Raw genomic sequence first — 16,539 nt, 5'->3', positions numbered from 1 at the left:
TGCTACGTTTTCAGGTAACCCAAACACAAAACATAAACTATATGTCTGTTGCCTTTTACCCATACATACATGCTCTGGATTGATATGACCACAAAAGCCATGCCAGTAGAGCATAGGCCCTTTTGGGCCTCTTGTTTGTACAAATGTTCACCACATACTACTAAGCCTGTAGATGTTTTGAAGCATTGATCAGTAGTGTTACAGTTCGGGGAACATCAAACAGCAGCAGTCTGTGTATAGTAGAAGTATCGCCTTTTCAAAACGTGGAAATTTGACACCAGACTATCCTTAATCAAGATAATGACCACAACACTGGTTGTCATAAAACTATTCAATTGACTGTGATTATATAATATTATACAGAAAACCTCTGACAAACAACCTGCCTCAAGTTTGGCTCCCTTTCATGTGATGTTAATTGGGAATGGCCTGATATGATTTGCAAACCAAGATGCCGCTTTTAACGAAGGGGGCTTACTCATTATTCCCAGTGGAAATCCAGGGCAGCACCATTGTTAAACTTCACTAGGTCATCATTTTTCATTTAAGATTCCACAGTTTGTGACATGGAGATATAGTACACGGAAACAAGACACTGTACAGGTTTCTGCTAATACCAAGTTGAATATCATCCACAAGGGAATGTTACACTTTAAACAATGTGTTAAGCGATCAACTTGGATTGAATGGATAGTGTTTCAGTTGGAAGTCATTAAATCATACATTCACTAGTTTCTTTTTATTTAAATATTAGTACATTATTGTTTATGATTGAAAACACAAGCCGCAGTTAGGAAGGACCTTTATTACACATGTAGCAGACAATACAAGAGAGAGATTACAGTGTTACACCAAGATACTGCCAACATGACAGCAAATGGTTCATTGTTCTTTTGGGACAATTCATTTAACTTTTTCTAGCAACTCAAACATTTTTCCAAAAAACTCATATTCCTCAAGACAAAAAAGCCTGTATGAACAGGTACAAATAGTTTGCAGTTCTTTTTAATGGAAGCCAAGCAAAATCATGGATTTCTAGTTCACAAATAAGGATCAACACTGAGGCAATGACAATTTTAGCAAAGCTTTAAATGGGTTTTTAATCTTTCCTGAAGAAAAAAAATACAAACTAAAACGTGTATTATGCAATAGAGGTAACACAAACTTAAGAGGAGTTAAAATAATTGAAAATTTGTCCTATATGTCCAGTAGTACTTGACTACAGGAATTAACTGGAAATAAGATATATGCTATAAGTAATTGTAAGAACACACACAGTTTTTTAGATGGAATGTTAAGACAAAAGAACAGAAGTTTTCAAGCAGTACTGGGTCCTTCAACACTTGCACAGTGTATAATTGTTTTTGATACTTAACATTGCTTAAAACCAACCAGTAACAACAAGCACTAACTTCAAACAAGATTGGTGTTACAACATCTAATTAAAGACAGAAGCAAATCCTGAATATTTATAATCAAAAGCATAGTTTAAAGTATTTGACTATCTGCAATGTTTGTGTAAAGTTTGTACAAAATCATATCTAAATTATAATACAAAATATATACATACAAGTATAACATGATAAATGCATAGACAATTAATAAGACGACAAAACTGACTGTTTGTTTGTTTAATATGTGGTTCTGGAGTTCAATCATATATCTAAAGTGACAAGAGCTAAAATACTTTGTATCAGAAGTAAAAAAGGTCTGCAGTGTATCAATCAGGATTAAAAATAAAGAGATCATATTTTTCCAAGCACCTAGCACCTTAAAGAAAACTGTTTTTCGTTATTACTATTTCAAGTGGTAAGTTTTCTTCTTATTAGACCTGTGTAAACGTAAAAAATAACTTAATCAGCGAATATATCAAGCTACATGTGAGTACACAAATAATATACCAATGTGATGACAAGTACTGACCAATTATATCACTGTTTACTACAACAACACAATGCTGTCCTATGGTTGCTTTTCACCAATCTGATTTTTACACTAGTTTTCATTCGATACAACATTTAGTGAAATGCTGCTGTATGGGAAACGTGACAATATCTGGAGTAAGCAAACACATTGACTTGGCACATATTGTGTTATTGTGTAATCCAGTAGTTACAATTTACAATATGTACACTTAATCATTAACTGAGATGAACTTCCAACCATGTACATTATGCATACAAAAGCATATAATCCTGCTACAATACAGTTTAAACCATGCTTTACTGAGTATTCAGCATTCAAAGCCTGGCCGTATCCCGTGAGGTTCAGATCAACCATAGAACAACAGAACAGCAGCTATTCTATGAATCCCTGAAGATTTCCATCTGACCTATCACACCACATGTTTGTAAACGTACAGTCTGTGAAAGCATTTACAACTATAAAAGATAATAATGACATTATAATTATCAATACAACGATTAAAGGAAGTTAAGTTTTTTGGTTTAACTAGTTTGGGTATGTGGTGGTGCTTTAACCCTCATAGTAGCGCATGCAGCTAGCACAGCAGATCTTTGAGTACATCGTGTAGCCACACAGTCTTGCAGACACGATCAGACGACATTTCATCAGCGACGTCTTGTCCTCACACTTGTCATCTGGCATGCCTAAAACAGTCGCAATACATTACAATATATGTAAAGAAACATGTAATACATTTGAGAATAAAGTTTTTTTCACATAAAATTGACACGCTGCAATGAACATATCACATGGCACTGTAAGAACTGTGAGGTATAGATAGAAACAATAGCATATTTTCAAGCAAATGGCTATTATACCAGAGATTCCAAAACCCTCATGATCCACCAGAAAAAAATGGTAAAAAATTCAGGGGTCTGGTAGAATGTTTGCCAAAAGACAAGGAACAAAATATGAAAAAAATAAAATTTTGGTCTGGTAAAATGTTTCCCAGGAAACAAGGAATAAAAATATGGAAAATGAGTTTTGGGTCTGGTACAATCTGGAAGTCTTTCATAATGTCTGCTACATATATTCTCTGCCTCACCTTTAGGTACAACCTGTACAGAAGCAGAAACTTCAATCTTCTCTTCTGAGTTTGCGACTATACATGAGTAAGAGCCAGTGTCACTGGATGTCGCATCTCGAATTGTGAGTTCTCCGTCACTACTGAGGAACACATTGCCACCAGTGACGAGTACCCGCCCAGACTTCTCCCAGGAAATGGTTGGTCGTGGGTAGCCTGTCCCATTACATGACAGTCGAATACGCCCACCCTCTATCACACGACCATTCTGGTTCTCAATTCTCGCCCTCAACATTTCTGTAATGTAAAATTAAAGACAATGCAAAAGAATGCATAAACTACGAACTACTAAGATAGATAGAGTGTCATAGGGCTAATGCCAGTAATCTTCTGTTTTTAGTCAAATAATAGATATAACTCTACTATAATTAAAGCAAGAGTTATGCCCCTTGCTACATGTACAAATTGTCACTGGTTACATGTTTACACATTTCCATGTGAATACCTTAAATGGTTCCTTAAGTATGTCCAAGCTAGTGTTCGCATCATTTCTTTTCCAATCTATCATGGGTAAGCCAGAGTTATGGGGGTTGCTACATATGTACATATTGTCACTAGTAACATGTTAATAATGGTTTTAAGCTTTTGCCAAGTTTTTGCATCACTGTTTTCATTTTATCCATGACCAAAACTTGACAATTATTAAAGCCATAGCTATGGGCTATTATTTAAGTAAATGTGCTTAATGTCTTTGGCAACATGTGTACCAAGTTTCATACGAATATCTTGAATTGTTACAGGGTTATGGCAATAGAAAGTTTTTGCACCATGACACCAAAGCAGTCAACGACACCAAGGCCATAACCAAGACTTTTTCATAAATCTCTTCATGTTATGTCTAATGCATTAAAGTATTCACACAATAATGACTTCGATATCAAAGCTATCATAATACCCTGACTGATTGTTGGCTTAAAATTGCCTTACGAGTGAGTTGAGAAACCGTCAATGATTTGTTTTAATCACAACAATTGTAACTTTAATATAAAGCATCATTTTTTTATATTAAAAGTGCAATCAGGCTTATTTCAACAGACATGTTCAATAAATTATGTTAACAAACCTCGTAAACTAAGTTTAAAAGTTCTATCTACAGGAGTTGAGACTCCATTGTCAGCCATGCAGGTGTAGCTGTCCACGTCTTCAGGACTGGCATTGCGAATGAGTAAGGTGCCATTGCTGAATGTCTCGTATCTGTAGCTGGTGGGGAGGGTTTCTCCGGCTTTCTTCCAGGAAACTGTTGGTTTCGGGTTCCCATAAACCTCACAGTGCAGGAATGCCAGGTTGTTAGGCTTTACCATGATGATGTCAGGGCCAGGCAGAATACCGATAGGAACTTAAGAGAATAATGTTGAGTTGATTTTAAGATTGAAGGACACACAACTGTCAATATTATTTATTTTTTTCAAATATGCTAACCAAAAGAAACAAGGTAAGATCTAGGATTTGAAACCAGCAGCAGGTCAGAACTGCTGTAGCACAGACAGTAGTCAAGATGCAAATTTCAAGTACATACCCTGGACCTGGAGCATGTATCGGTAGATACGTAGGCCTGATCTGCTGGTCACGTGACAAGCATACATCCCATCATCCTCGATGTTAGCGCCAAACACCTGCAGTTCTCCATCACTCAAGGATCGACGCTCATCAGATGTTACCAGCTTCCTATAGAACAATGACAAAATATAATCATACACTTTGTAAAAATTCTTACAGTTTTCAAATCATACTTCATATTGATAGATGACATATATTGTTTACTCAAATATTGCAGCACTTGTTACACTCACCCATCTCTATACCAAGCAATGTCCCCATCATATTTACATCTGAGAATGGCATTTTCTCCGGGGGTTACCGGGACAACAGTCTCGCCTGATGGACCAGGGATCACAGGGGGGCGATATTCTGAAACACATGTATGTTCATATTGTCTTCACATAAGTGCTAGAAGATATCTTGTATGGCTGATCTGTTTGTGTAAATTTCACATGATTTTTTTACATCTGTGTACTGTACATAAAAAAATATAAACATGTAAATGTGTAATTGGTCGTTAACATTTTATGAAACACTAAATCATCAATAGTTTTATGTTCATATTCATAGCAAGTTTCATTTACCTCTGCAGTTAGTCCCCTGTGCATTTTGTTTGGCTGTGTAGTTATCATCACAGCATCCATAGGCAGAATAGCGGCAATCCCGTGGGTTGACTGTTGGGCGTGGACGGGCAGTCGTAACCTCACCTGAAATATCAAAAAAGTTTTTATGATTTGTTAATTTATATTTTAGTAATTGATAAAAAATTTTTTTAAGAATTAACAACTACCTGTGGTAATTTAACAATTTACAGTCAATTGGTACTATAGATATGCTAGTTATAGTCCCAAACATTATGTGGTGAAGTTCTCCTTTGAGGACGATGCAACAACTTGTCATTTGGAAATACTTGAATTTATGATTTTATGTATCTTAATTTATGACATTTAAAAAAATCAAAGTAAAATAAATAATAATTTAAATAAATTGACATTACAACTTAATCAAACTCTGATGTTCTTTAGAACTATTTCATATTGTTGATCTCAAATTATGGCGTGTCATGACAACCAATAATGACACGCACATGTGTTGGTGAAATGTTCAAACATTTGGCTCTAAAATTTGAAAGATAAAGGTATGCAAGAAAAGTATAAATGATGTATTCTGGTAAGGATTGGAAAATACTCTCAGCAAGCTTCGTTAACTCACTTCAGCAAGTCCCTTAGTGTCATTTTTTTTCCCCACTATAACTGGAAATACATCGAAGATACTTATAACATTATATACGCATAAATGTGTTTTTTCAATTTCTTTTAATCCAAGCTATGTATGAAATCTCAGCCCAGTTCCATACCGGAGCCACATTTGGCCTCGCACTCCCCCTGTGTGAGGAAGTTGTTCTCGTTGCCTCCACACTGCCCATACCAGAATCGATCACACGCCCCATCCTCAAGGTCAAAGAACCAGCGTACCGTCCAGTTACCGCAGGTACCCGGATCCTTCATTAGGCTGCATACATCATAACCTGGCAGGGATAAGCAGTAGTAAGTGTTGATAGTAACGTTTACAGTAATCTTGCCAAGAAAATAAAAATGCACTCATGTAGTACTAGGCCCTCCCCAACCAGTAATTGTTAGAAAAACAATTTAACTAAGAACAGTCAGCTTAGAAATATCAACTTTATCATTTCTTCTTTAAATTATAGAACATAATATTGTTTTAAATATTTAACATAACATTATAACTTAAAGCATAAGCCCTTCCCAAATTGAATTTCAACAATAAACACATTCTAATTTATAATAAATATTTACCCCCAAAATGAGAAAGTATACGTACCTTGAGGATGTGAGCAGGTGTGTCCACATCCGTTATCACAGCACTTGCGGGGTCCCCCACAGTCAGAGTCTGACTGACATTCCTCCACACAGATTCCGAAATTATCCTCATCCAGGGCCGGGCAGGAACCAGGCTTCGATATCACTGTTGGCAGGAAGAAACATGTCACACAAGGAGAGCTTAATGGAAATAGCATTATTAAATAACCCCTTAACATCTAATTTGAAAGAGATGCAGAATTATGAAAATATAATTTGCTTACTAATGTGAGGATGTACCGGTATATCTTGTCTTGGCTATGTAGAAAAGAAACTTGTAGTTAACTAATGATCATAGTTAATGATAGAAGTGAATAGTTTCTGTATACCATCAACACCAGTAATGGCTTCCACATCCTCGCTCCATTCACTCAGGTATGGCGGGTTGTTTACCCGTACACTAAACTGGTATGTAGTGCCTGGTCTCAGACCCTCAATACGTGTGCGCATGTCCGTCACGTTCTGGTAGTTGTACTGGCCAAGCTCGTAACTGTAGAAGCGGACGGTGTAGTACCGACGGTCCCGGATCAGCTGCTCAGAGCCCAAGTTTGAGTCGGTCCAGGTCAGGTAGACAGACTTGGAATCCTCAGGACGGACCGACACACGCACAGGTGCCCGCATCTGATATGGCTCCTCATCTGCAATCATGCACTCATCTTATACATATACATGTAATTTGTCTTACAGTTCTGTATTGAAATTATTCATGGTTGATAAACTCACATTCCTTACATTCCTTACATTTTAGGCAGAACACTTACCTATTGTTTTTAAATTGAAAAACTGCATTTCCTGCATATAAAACCAAATCAATTTCTCATCCTTCAATATAGTTCATTGAATTTAAACACTGATCTTATTCAATAGTAGTTTTTTTTTTGTTATAGAGAAATTCCGTACCAACAGGGTTGACACATTTGTATCCACAACCATGGTGACAGCACTTCTGGTCTGTCGGACAGTCTTTGTCGGCCTGGCATGATGGAGCGCATGCCCCTAGAAGACCGCCCCAGTCTGTGCGGGCCGGGCAGAAGCCAGACTTTACACCCGGACCTGCAGGGTGATAGCAGAATTATGTTACAATTGTAAAATAAATGTTATTGACAGGGACACATTCCACATGTACAATGTAGATTGTCATTTTATTGTGCCATTGGCCACAATGATACATTTTAATGTAAGGTGACCCCAAATAATTGTGGGTCCATATTCAATAAGGATCTTAGTAACAATTTCCAATATAGTGAAAAATTGCTTTTTTTCTTGTTTTGAATTTTAAGAAAACGAACAATGTGTGTACACCAAAAATAAGAAAGACTAAAGTATAAACAACATATGCATATGAATAAACCTGATGAAAAGAAGCGGATATTTAAAATAATTGTTGTCAAAAATGACGAAATTCTCAATAAATTTAAAATATTCACTATTAAAGATGCTTATTGAATACGGCCCCTGGTATTATTTGAAAGGGCATTACTAATTTAATAGACTGATATGGGTAAAGTTATTAGGTTTTTTAAGCTTTTCCGACATATTTTGTAATTTTTCATGCAAAAAATATTGGTGTTGAAACATTTTTTCCCTAAAATGTGTTCTTTCACTACCCATAAATCCTTCGATACCAAACTTAGTCAGCCAATTGTATAAAAATAGGATAAGTTGTCCACAGGTTGTTTTTTCGGCTAATTTACACTTTCAAATGATTTGATTGGTTAGAAATAACGTAAATATTGACCAATCAATGAACATTTCAGATAACTTTGATTAAACCAAAAAAGATAACTGGTTTTCTACAGTTGGCTGCTGCATCCAAATATCCCCTCATTGTACATCAGGTACCATAAAACAAGAACCTTTGCAAGGTCCAACTGCATACCTGACAATATTTGGCAATAATGAATTACTTTGGCTAGAAATGATCTTCTCAGTTTTACCGTTTTGTGACACTAGTCTCTTTGTACAAAAATGTTGATTACAACTTTAATATACAATCAAAAAAATATGAGCAATATATTGTAAAGCAGATATATTTAAAAGCAAAAAGTGAATAGTTTCTGTATACCATCAACACCAGTAATGGCTTCCACATCCTCGCTCCATTCACTCAGGTATGGCGGGTTGTTCACCCGTACACTAAACTGGTATGTAGTGCCTGGTCTCAGACCCTCAATACGCGTGCGCATGTCTGTCACGTTCTGGTAGTTGTACTGGCCAAGCTCGTAACTGTAGAAGCGGACGGTGTAGTACCGACGGTCCTGGGTGGGCTGCTCAGAGCCCAAGTTTGAGTCGGTCCAGGTCAGGTAGACAGACTTGGAATCCTCAGGACGGACCGACACACGCACAGGTGCCCGCATCTGATATGGCTCCTCATCTGCAATCATGCACTCATCTTATACATATACATGTAATTTGTCTTACAGTTCTGTATTGAAATTATTCATGGATTATAAACTCACATTCCTTACATTCCTTACATTTTAGGCAGAACACTTACCTATTGTTTTTAAATTGAAAAACCGCATTTCCTGCATATAAATCCAAATCAATTTCTCATCCTTCAATATAGTTCATTGAATTTAAACACTGATCTTATTCAATAGTAGTTTTTTTTGTTATAGAGAAATTCCATACCAACAGGGTTGACACATTTGTATCCACAACCTTGGTGACAGCACTTCTGGTCGGTCTGACAGTCTTTGTCGGTCTGGCATGATGGAGCGCACGCCCCTAGAAGACCGCCCCAGTCTGTGCGGGCCGGGCAGAAGCCAGACTTTACACGCGGATCTGCAGGGTGATAGCAGAATTATGTTACAATTGTAAAGTAAAAAAGATAACTGGTTTTATACAGTTGGCTGCTGCATCCAAATATCCCCTCAATGTACATCAGGTACCATAAAACAAGAACCTTTGCAAGGTCCAACTGCATACCTGACAATATTTGGCAATAATAAATTACTTTTGCTAGAAATTATCTTCTCAGTTTTACCGTTTTGTGACACTAGTCTCTTTGTACAAAAATGTTGATTACAACTTTTATATACAATCAAAATAATATGAGCAATATATTGTAAAGCAGATATATTTAAATGCAAAAAGTGCTTTTTTACATTTTGGACTGGTTACACTCTATGGCAGGTGACAATGGTGAATTTAATGTGAAAATGGGTCATAAGTGTAATGTTAAATAAAGAAGCAATAACTATAGTGACTAAAATACAGAACATCCACAGGGTAAACTTGATGTAAAATTGGAAGCAAATAATTCTGAAAGGTAAAAATGGAATTTTAGATAAATATGAAGGGGAAAGAACCGGGAACCCCAAAACATGTATTCTCCAGATATTGAAGACACAAATACAATGGATTCATACGCATTAACAAACACACTGCAAAATTACACATAAGACACAAGATCTGATACAATCTACAGACTACTTGAGTGCCAACCCTAGCAAGTTACATTAGAAAGTGACTACCGACAAGAAGACAACATCGAGGGTACCTTCACAATCTCCGTCACTCTTATATTCAATTTCTCCGTCAGAGCGGCAGGCTTCTGACTTCAACCCGCAAATATTGCCGTAGGTCTTGTGCTCGTCTGAGGTGCGGTTTCGCCCGCACACAGGGACAAGTTCCAGGGTGCAGATCTCGGGACAGACACATTTGCCTTTGTCTGCACAACTCTCATACCACTCACAGTCACACTCCTCTGGATCAGGACAAAACACAGGAACATGGTTATGTTTAAGCTTGTCAACAGACTTGTACAACACATCTTTAGCTACACATAGATGGAATATAGGAAGAGGAGTGAACTGAATATCATCGTCATGGCAACAGCAACAGATACTAGCCAGGTGATTCTTGAACATGCAACATGCACAGGTTAAAGACAAATATATATCAGGAAGGATTAGCAATCACACATTCCACATTTTCAGGTGTTTTTTTATCGTAGCCTGGATGATTTACCAGTCAACAAGCTAACCATGAAGGAATCTACCAGAAAATGACATGGCCCTCCCTGTCTGCACTAGATACCCAGGAAAGGGACATGGACCTCCCTGTCAGCACTAGACACCCAGGAAAGGGACATGGACCTCCCTGTCAGCACTAGACACCCAGGAAAGGGACATGGACCTCCCTGTCAGCACTAGATACCCAGGAAAGGGACATGGACCTCCCTGTCAGCACTAGACACCCAGGAAAGGGACATGGACCTCCCTGTCAGCACTAGACACCCAGCAAAGGACATGGACCTCCCAGTCAGCACTAGACATCTGGAAAAGGACATGACACTCCCAGACTGCACTAGACATCTGGAAAAGGACATGGTCCTCCCAGTCTGCACTAGACATCTGGAAAAGGACATGGTCCTCCCAGTCTGCACTAGACATCTGGAAAAGGACATGGTCCTCCCAGTCTGCACTAGACATCTGGAAAAGGACATGGTCCTCCCAGTCTGCACTAGACATCTGGAAAAGGACATGGTCCTCCCAGTCTGTACTAGACATCTGGAAAAGGACATGGTCCTCCCAGTCTGCACTAGACATCTGGAAAAGGACATGGTCGTCCCTGTCTGCACTAGACATCTGGAAAAGGACATGGACCTCCCTGTCTGCACTAGACATCTGGAAAAGGACATGGTCCTCCCTGTCTGCACTAGACATCTGGAAAAGGACATGGTCCTCCCTGTCTGCACTAGACATCTGGAAAAGGACATGGTCCTCCCAGTCTGCACTAGACATCTGGAAAAGGACATGGTCCTCCCTGTCTGCACTAGACATCTGGAAAAGGACATGGTCCTCCCAGTCTGCACTAGACATCTGGAAAAGGACATGGTCGTCCCTGTCTGCACTAGACATTTGGAAAAGGACATGGACCTCCCTGTCTGCACTAGACATCTGGTAAAGGACATGGCCCTCCCTGTCTGCACTATACATCTGGAAAATGACATGGCCTTCCCTGACTGCACTAGACATCTGGAAAAGGACATGACCCTCCCTGTCTGTACAAGACATCTGGAAAAGGACATGCCCCCCCTTTCTGCACTAGACATCTGGAAAAGGACATGGACCTCCCTGTCTGCACTAGACACCCAAAATGTACTAGACATCTGGAAAAGGACATGACCCTACCAGTCTGCACTAGACATTTGGAAAAGGACATGACCCTACCAGTCTGCACTAGACATCAGGAAAAGGACATGACCATCCCTGTCTGCACTAGACATCTGGAAAAGGACATGACCCTCCCTGTCTGCACTTAACATCTGGAAAAGGACATGAACCTCCCTGTCTTTGCTATGAATTATTCCTGTGAGAAGAAAGTAATTGATTATTCGTATAGGTCCTGTTTATTGGGTCTCAACATCAACATTGCAAACTCTGTTGGAGCCTTTTCCTAGTTCATGCATGAAATCCAAATTGAATGAGTCAGTTGTACTAGTCATAGAGCTCCAGCCATAAACACTGGAAAAAAATCTAGAGATGATTGTTTGAAGGTTAAAATGAAACAGAAATCTTTAAAGACAAAATGTTATGATTATTAAAAATAAATTTCACTTTTTAATCTGAAAAATAGACACTGCTGAAATAAAAGACTTTAATATATGTTATTTTCATAAAATGAATACCCTTCAAAAATGTAATAATAGTGACAATGTCAGTAAGTGTAATTTAAATGGTGCTGGGTAATTAGTTGGGGAAGTTGGGGGGGGGGGGGGGGGGGCAAGGATTTGCCGTTGAAGTGGAAAATGTATACAAATATGGAATACAAGAAACAACACGTGATGTGACAGTCGGTGACAATTCTGGCATGCCAGGATAGAGGAAAGCCTCTGTATAGGAGCTAGCGTCTATCGAGTACACAGTGAAGCCCCAGTTACAGCACACGTTGTGTCTTACGTGCTGTCACATGCTTCTCAGGCTCAATGCAAACATGACTACAGCCCAGTAGACAGCATTTCTTAGTCTCTGCACACTGCCAGTCACTCCCACACTGCTTTATGCATCGTGAACTTTTACTCAGGTGGAAGGTTAGCCTGGGGCATGTCCCCGCCTTTTCATTAACTGTATGTGGAACAACATTGCCATTTTTAACCTCTACAGTAACTTTCACATTGCTGATTCTTTTCCTGCTTGTTTTGCTTAACAACCAAAACGTAAAGAGTTCAGTTGTTGAAAACAGTTAATTACCGTACAAGAACATTAGTAAAATGAGTATAACTTGTGAGGATAAAAACTAGGTATATTTTATGTCTTATGCATATTAATTCACTAGCATGTAATTATGAGACACTAATACAAGCAATAATTATGTTTATATCCAAATAAAAGGCATGCATACGATAGATCATACAAGTAGTATACAGACATTTCTGTAAAATCACAGCAAAATCAAAGGTGTTCATAGAAAATACTACAGAAGTAAAGAAAACTAATCTAAGCTTATGAAGAGCAACAATATAATTGTCCTTTATGTGATCATCAGATTTACATCCCAGTGTCACATGGTTAAAAATACATAAAATATCGACATTAAACAAACTGAGATTTAAATTCAGTATTAATGGGTCAAATCTGGACATTTTCAATCACTGGAAATATTAGTAATTATTTGATAACACCACAACATCCAAGATCGAGCTTGCCTTAGAAAATCAAATAAAACCACACCTTTTTAAATTAGAGCTGTCACAGGAGTGATGAATATCCCCAAATGCAGCCAGGACACATAAATGGTAAACTATTTCATTGGAAAGGGGAATTACTCTGTGACAAACAAATAAATAATTTGATTGTAACCAAAGTTGAACTTGACCTGTATTGTTTGGTGTAAATTATGTGTATTAAAACAAATTGAAATCTGTCAACCCTTAAATGAGTTATTGTTTGGACATCATTGTTTTTCTTGCAAGTTCTAAAAGGAGACATAATTCCATAAAAAAAATCGTGGTTTGTAACCAAAGTTGAACTTGACCAGTATTTTATGGTGTTATGTGTTTCAAATATTATTCAACTCCTCAACCCTTTATTTTTTTTTAGTTTTGACACCTATTTTTGAATATTCTAAATTGAAATGAGGCCATAACTCTATAAAAAATCAGTGGTTTATAACCAAAGCTGATATTTTATGGTGTTAAACACATTTTTTCTTCTAAATTGGTCAACCCTTTAATGAGTTCTTGACCTTACACTTTATTTTCTTGTTATCTTAGTCGAAAAGGGACCATAACTATGTCAATAATTAGTGGTTTGTAACCAATATTGAAATTGACCTATATTTTATGGGTTTAAATATACCAAATATTATTTAAATCTGGCAACCCTTTCATGAGTTATTGTCTGCACAAGATTGACCAACCAACAGACAAACTGACAAGCTCACTCCTATATACACCCAAAAATTGTTAGATAGGGGTATAATGAAACAAGAGATTGTTAAATCTGCACCAAGTGTACCTGCGGGGCGGTCTCGGAGCAGGGAGTCACAACGCTTCATACAATCATCCTTGGTTCCGAAGTTGTTGGCATTCCCTACACATCCTCCATATGTGAAGAGTTTACAGTCTTGGGCGGCGTAATCAAAGAAGTAGCGTGGGATGCTAGCCCGACATGAGCCCGTTAGTGCGGGCAACATACACACATCTGTAATAGAAACAGTTTCATGGTAAGTAAAAACTCTCCATGTTTATGAACATACCAAAAGATAAAGCCACCTATATAATGCAATCCAAACATTGGTTAACCTCTTTGATAAGAAATTCAAAAATACTATCAAAACTTAAGGTATAATTATCTATACACAATAAATCCACTAGATACAAACTGCCCTAAGATGAAACCACACTATATAGACACAAGTAACCATCAATAATCATCATGAGATATACAATCACTCACCCCTGGGGTTACACTGCTGTTCGCATGCATCCCGAGAGGGAAATCTGTTCTCGTTGCCATCACAGCCCCCATAGACAAACTCATTGCACTGCCCAGTAGAGCGATCGTAGTGCCACTGACGGGTCATGAACCTGCATGACCCACTGTCAAGATCCAGTCTACACACATCTGCACGATCAACGTGTACATAATTAGAAAGGTACAATTTGGAAACTGTAAAACAAATGCTACTTCATTGTGTGACAATTTATCAAAAGAGCATTTTCATCACACAACTGAAGTTTGAATAAAATGTTAATTGAACTAAAAATGAATGTTCTTCAACATCAGGTAATGTAACAAGTATGGTTGTATGGTTCAAGGCTGTAAGCTTAGCATAAATGTTGAGAAATTGCTGACAATTGAAAATAAATTATTGCAGCTGTAACACTTTCTGCTATGTATAAAATACAAAACTCGCCCCTGTGCTGCTTATACCTATTCCAGTGAGGGTCTCCTCCACCTCTCCGCTGCCCTCGGTGACAATCTCCGGGGCCTCTGTGGTAGGTCGGGGTCGACTCCAGCGTGATGAGTCACAGTATGTCATACACTGATCCCGGCTCTCAAAATTGTTATGGTTACCAAGGCAACCTCCGTATGAGAACTCCTTACACTCCCTAGTGATGGAGTCATAGTGCCAGCGACGCTGGTAGTTGTCACATGGTCCTGCAGATGGGCTCAGGTTACAGATATCTGAAACATTTAGATTTGAAATAAATATATGATAGACACATGCATGAAAACTGTTTTATGGTTAATGGAAGAATATTTGTTTGACCGAAAAGTACTTTTGAATTTCAAACAGTGGCAAAATTTGTCAGAACTGATAATGTATATTGAACCTTTCATAGTATGGCAGTAACTGTTTATTGGAATTGCCTAGTTAACCATATGAATCATCTTAAATAAACTTCATTCCTTCAGTAACATTATATTTAGTACTGATCAACAATTACAGCTTTCATGACAATTTCGTACATTTATTCTTTTACCAACATTTTTAATAGAATTTTTCACAAAACCACCCCCGTACCTCTCCAGGAGAAGACCCTGTTGTTGTCTGTCTCCTCCTTCTCCTCCTCCTCACGAGGTATACATTTCCTCTCGCAAGCCTCAATTGCCTCGAAATTGTTGGCGTTTCCTCCACACCCACCATATACAAAGTTCTCGCATGAGCGAATGTCTGGGTCATAGCGCCACCTGGGCATGTATGCCAAACAGGAGATCTCCGGCTCGTCAAAACGTTCACACACAACTGTGAATGAAACATGAAATTAAGCCCTTTTTTAACGAATATCATTGTATGCCCTCTGCTTGCAATAATAAAGATATGTTGTGTAAAAAGCATGTGCAACAAAATTAATGGTTTTACAAATACTTCATCTGAATTTGTGACAGCAGTACAAACTCACCCCGTCTTGATCAGAAGCGTTCACACTCCTCCCGAGACTTGAAGTTGTTCTCATTGCCGCCACATCCCCCGTATGTAAACTGAACACACTGGCCCGTAAGGCTGTCGTAACGCCAGTTACGAATGTACGCCAGACAGTTCCCAGCCTCCTCAGGCATAGCACAGATCTCTGGAACATTAAGAGTCAGTTTTATAAATGACATGAAATTTCACATGTTTATGCCAAATAACCTAAATTGGAAAGACCTGTCATACGAGTAATAGGTGTTCTTTTTCAATTTATTTCAAAACTTGGTGCTCCAATAAGCTAGTCCTGTAACACTTCATCCGTAAAACAATTGTCAAATATTTTTAGTTGAAAAGGTGAAAACATGTTTTGTTAGAGTTGTGCATTTTCAACTCCTATTTTCTAGAGAAGTTCCTAACATATACCAACCGCCATTGGTGAATCTGTGTGAAGGGTCAGGTCTGGCTGTCGTTGTCGTGACAACCTCCTGTCGGCACTTCCTGTTACAGGCCTCCTCAGTATCAAAGTTGTTAGAGCTTCCCCCGCACCCACCATACACAAACTTTTCACAGACCCTAGTTGATGGGTTGTATGTCCAGTTTTCAAAGTAGGCCAGGCACCGCATGTCAGTGCTGTAAGTCAGTGGCTGGCACACCTCTGTAGAGTGAGTACAAATATGATGATGATGAAATGTTGCTTAAAATCTC

At 38.3% G+C, this 16,539-nt stretch overlaps 1 protein-coding gene across 1 annotated transcript in view; it reads right to left on the bottom strand.

Annotated features, from left to right (window-relative positions):
- Positions 1 to 790: 790 nt before the first annotated feature.
- LOC128208365 (papilin-like) overlaps positions 791 to 16,539 on the bottom strand; it is a 169,880-nt gene continuing 154,131 nt past the window's right edge. Inside the window, exons 30-48 of the mRNA XM_052911925.1 lie at positions 16,262 to 16,489; positions 15,845 to 15,994; positions 15,448 to 15,669; positions 14,853 to 15,107; positions 14,376 to 14,543; positions 13,935 to 14,120; positions 9,974 to 10,180; positions 9,103 to 9,255; positions 8,534 to 8,842; positions 7,369 to 7,521; positions 6,798 to 7,106; positions 6,431 to 6,574; positions 5,946 to 6,116; positions 5,173 to 5,295; positions 4,840 to 4,957; positions 4,566 to 4,714; positions 4,113 to 4,385; positions 3,011 to 3,286; positions 791 to 2,609 (exon numbers count right to left, since the gene is read on the bottom strand). Coding sequence (XP_052767885.1) covers positions 2,476 to 2,609; positions 3,011 to 3,286; positions 4,113 to 4,385; positions 4,566 to 4,714; positions 4,840 to 4,957; positions 5,173 to 5,295; positions 5,946 to 6,116; positions 6,431 to 6,574; positions 6,798 to 7,106; positions 7,369 to 7,521; positions 8,534 to 8,842; positions 9,103 to 9,255; positions 9,974 to 10,180; positions 13,935 to 14,120; positions 14,376 to 14,543; positions 14,853 to 15,107; positions 15,448 to 15,669; positions 15,845 to 15,994; positions 16,262 to 16,489 — 3,728 coding nt within the window. The 3' untranslated portion in view covers positions 791 to 2,475. The remainder of the gene's footprint in view (positions 2,610 to 3,010; positions 3,287 to 4,112; positions 4,386 to 4,565; positions 4,715 to 4,839; positions 4,958 to 5,172; positions 5,296 to 5,945; positions 6,117 to 6,430; positions 6,575 to 6,797; positions 7,107 to 7,368; positions 7,522 to 8,533; positions 8,843 to 9,102; positions 9,256 to 9,973; positions 10,181 to 13,934; positions 14,121 to 14,375; positions 14,544 to 14,852; positions 15,108 to 15,447; positions 15,670 to 15,844; positions 15,995 to 16,261; positions 16,490 to 16,539) is intronic.

The sequence above is a fragment of the Mya arenaria genome, chromosome 11 (genome assembly GCF_026914265.1).
Source record: "Mya arenaria isolate MELC-2E11 chromosome 11, ASM2691426v1".
Taxonomy (NCBI): Eukaryota; Metazoa; Mollusca; class Bivalvia; order Myida; family Myidae; genus Mya; species Mya arenaria.
The sequence above is the reverse complement of the archived record's forward strand: the minus strand, read 5'-3'. Positions and strand labels throughout refer to the sequence as shown.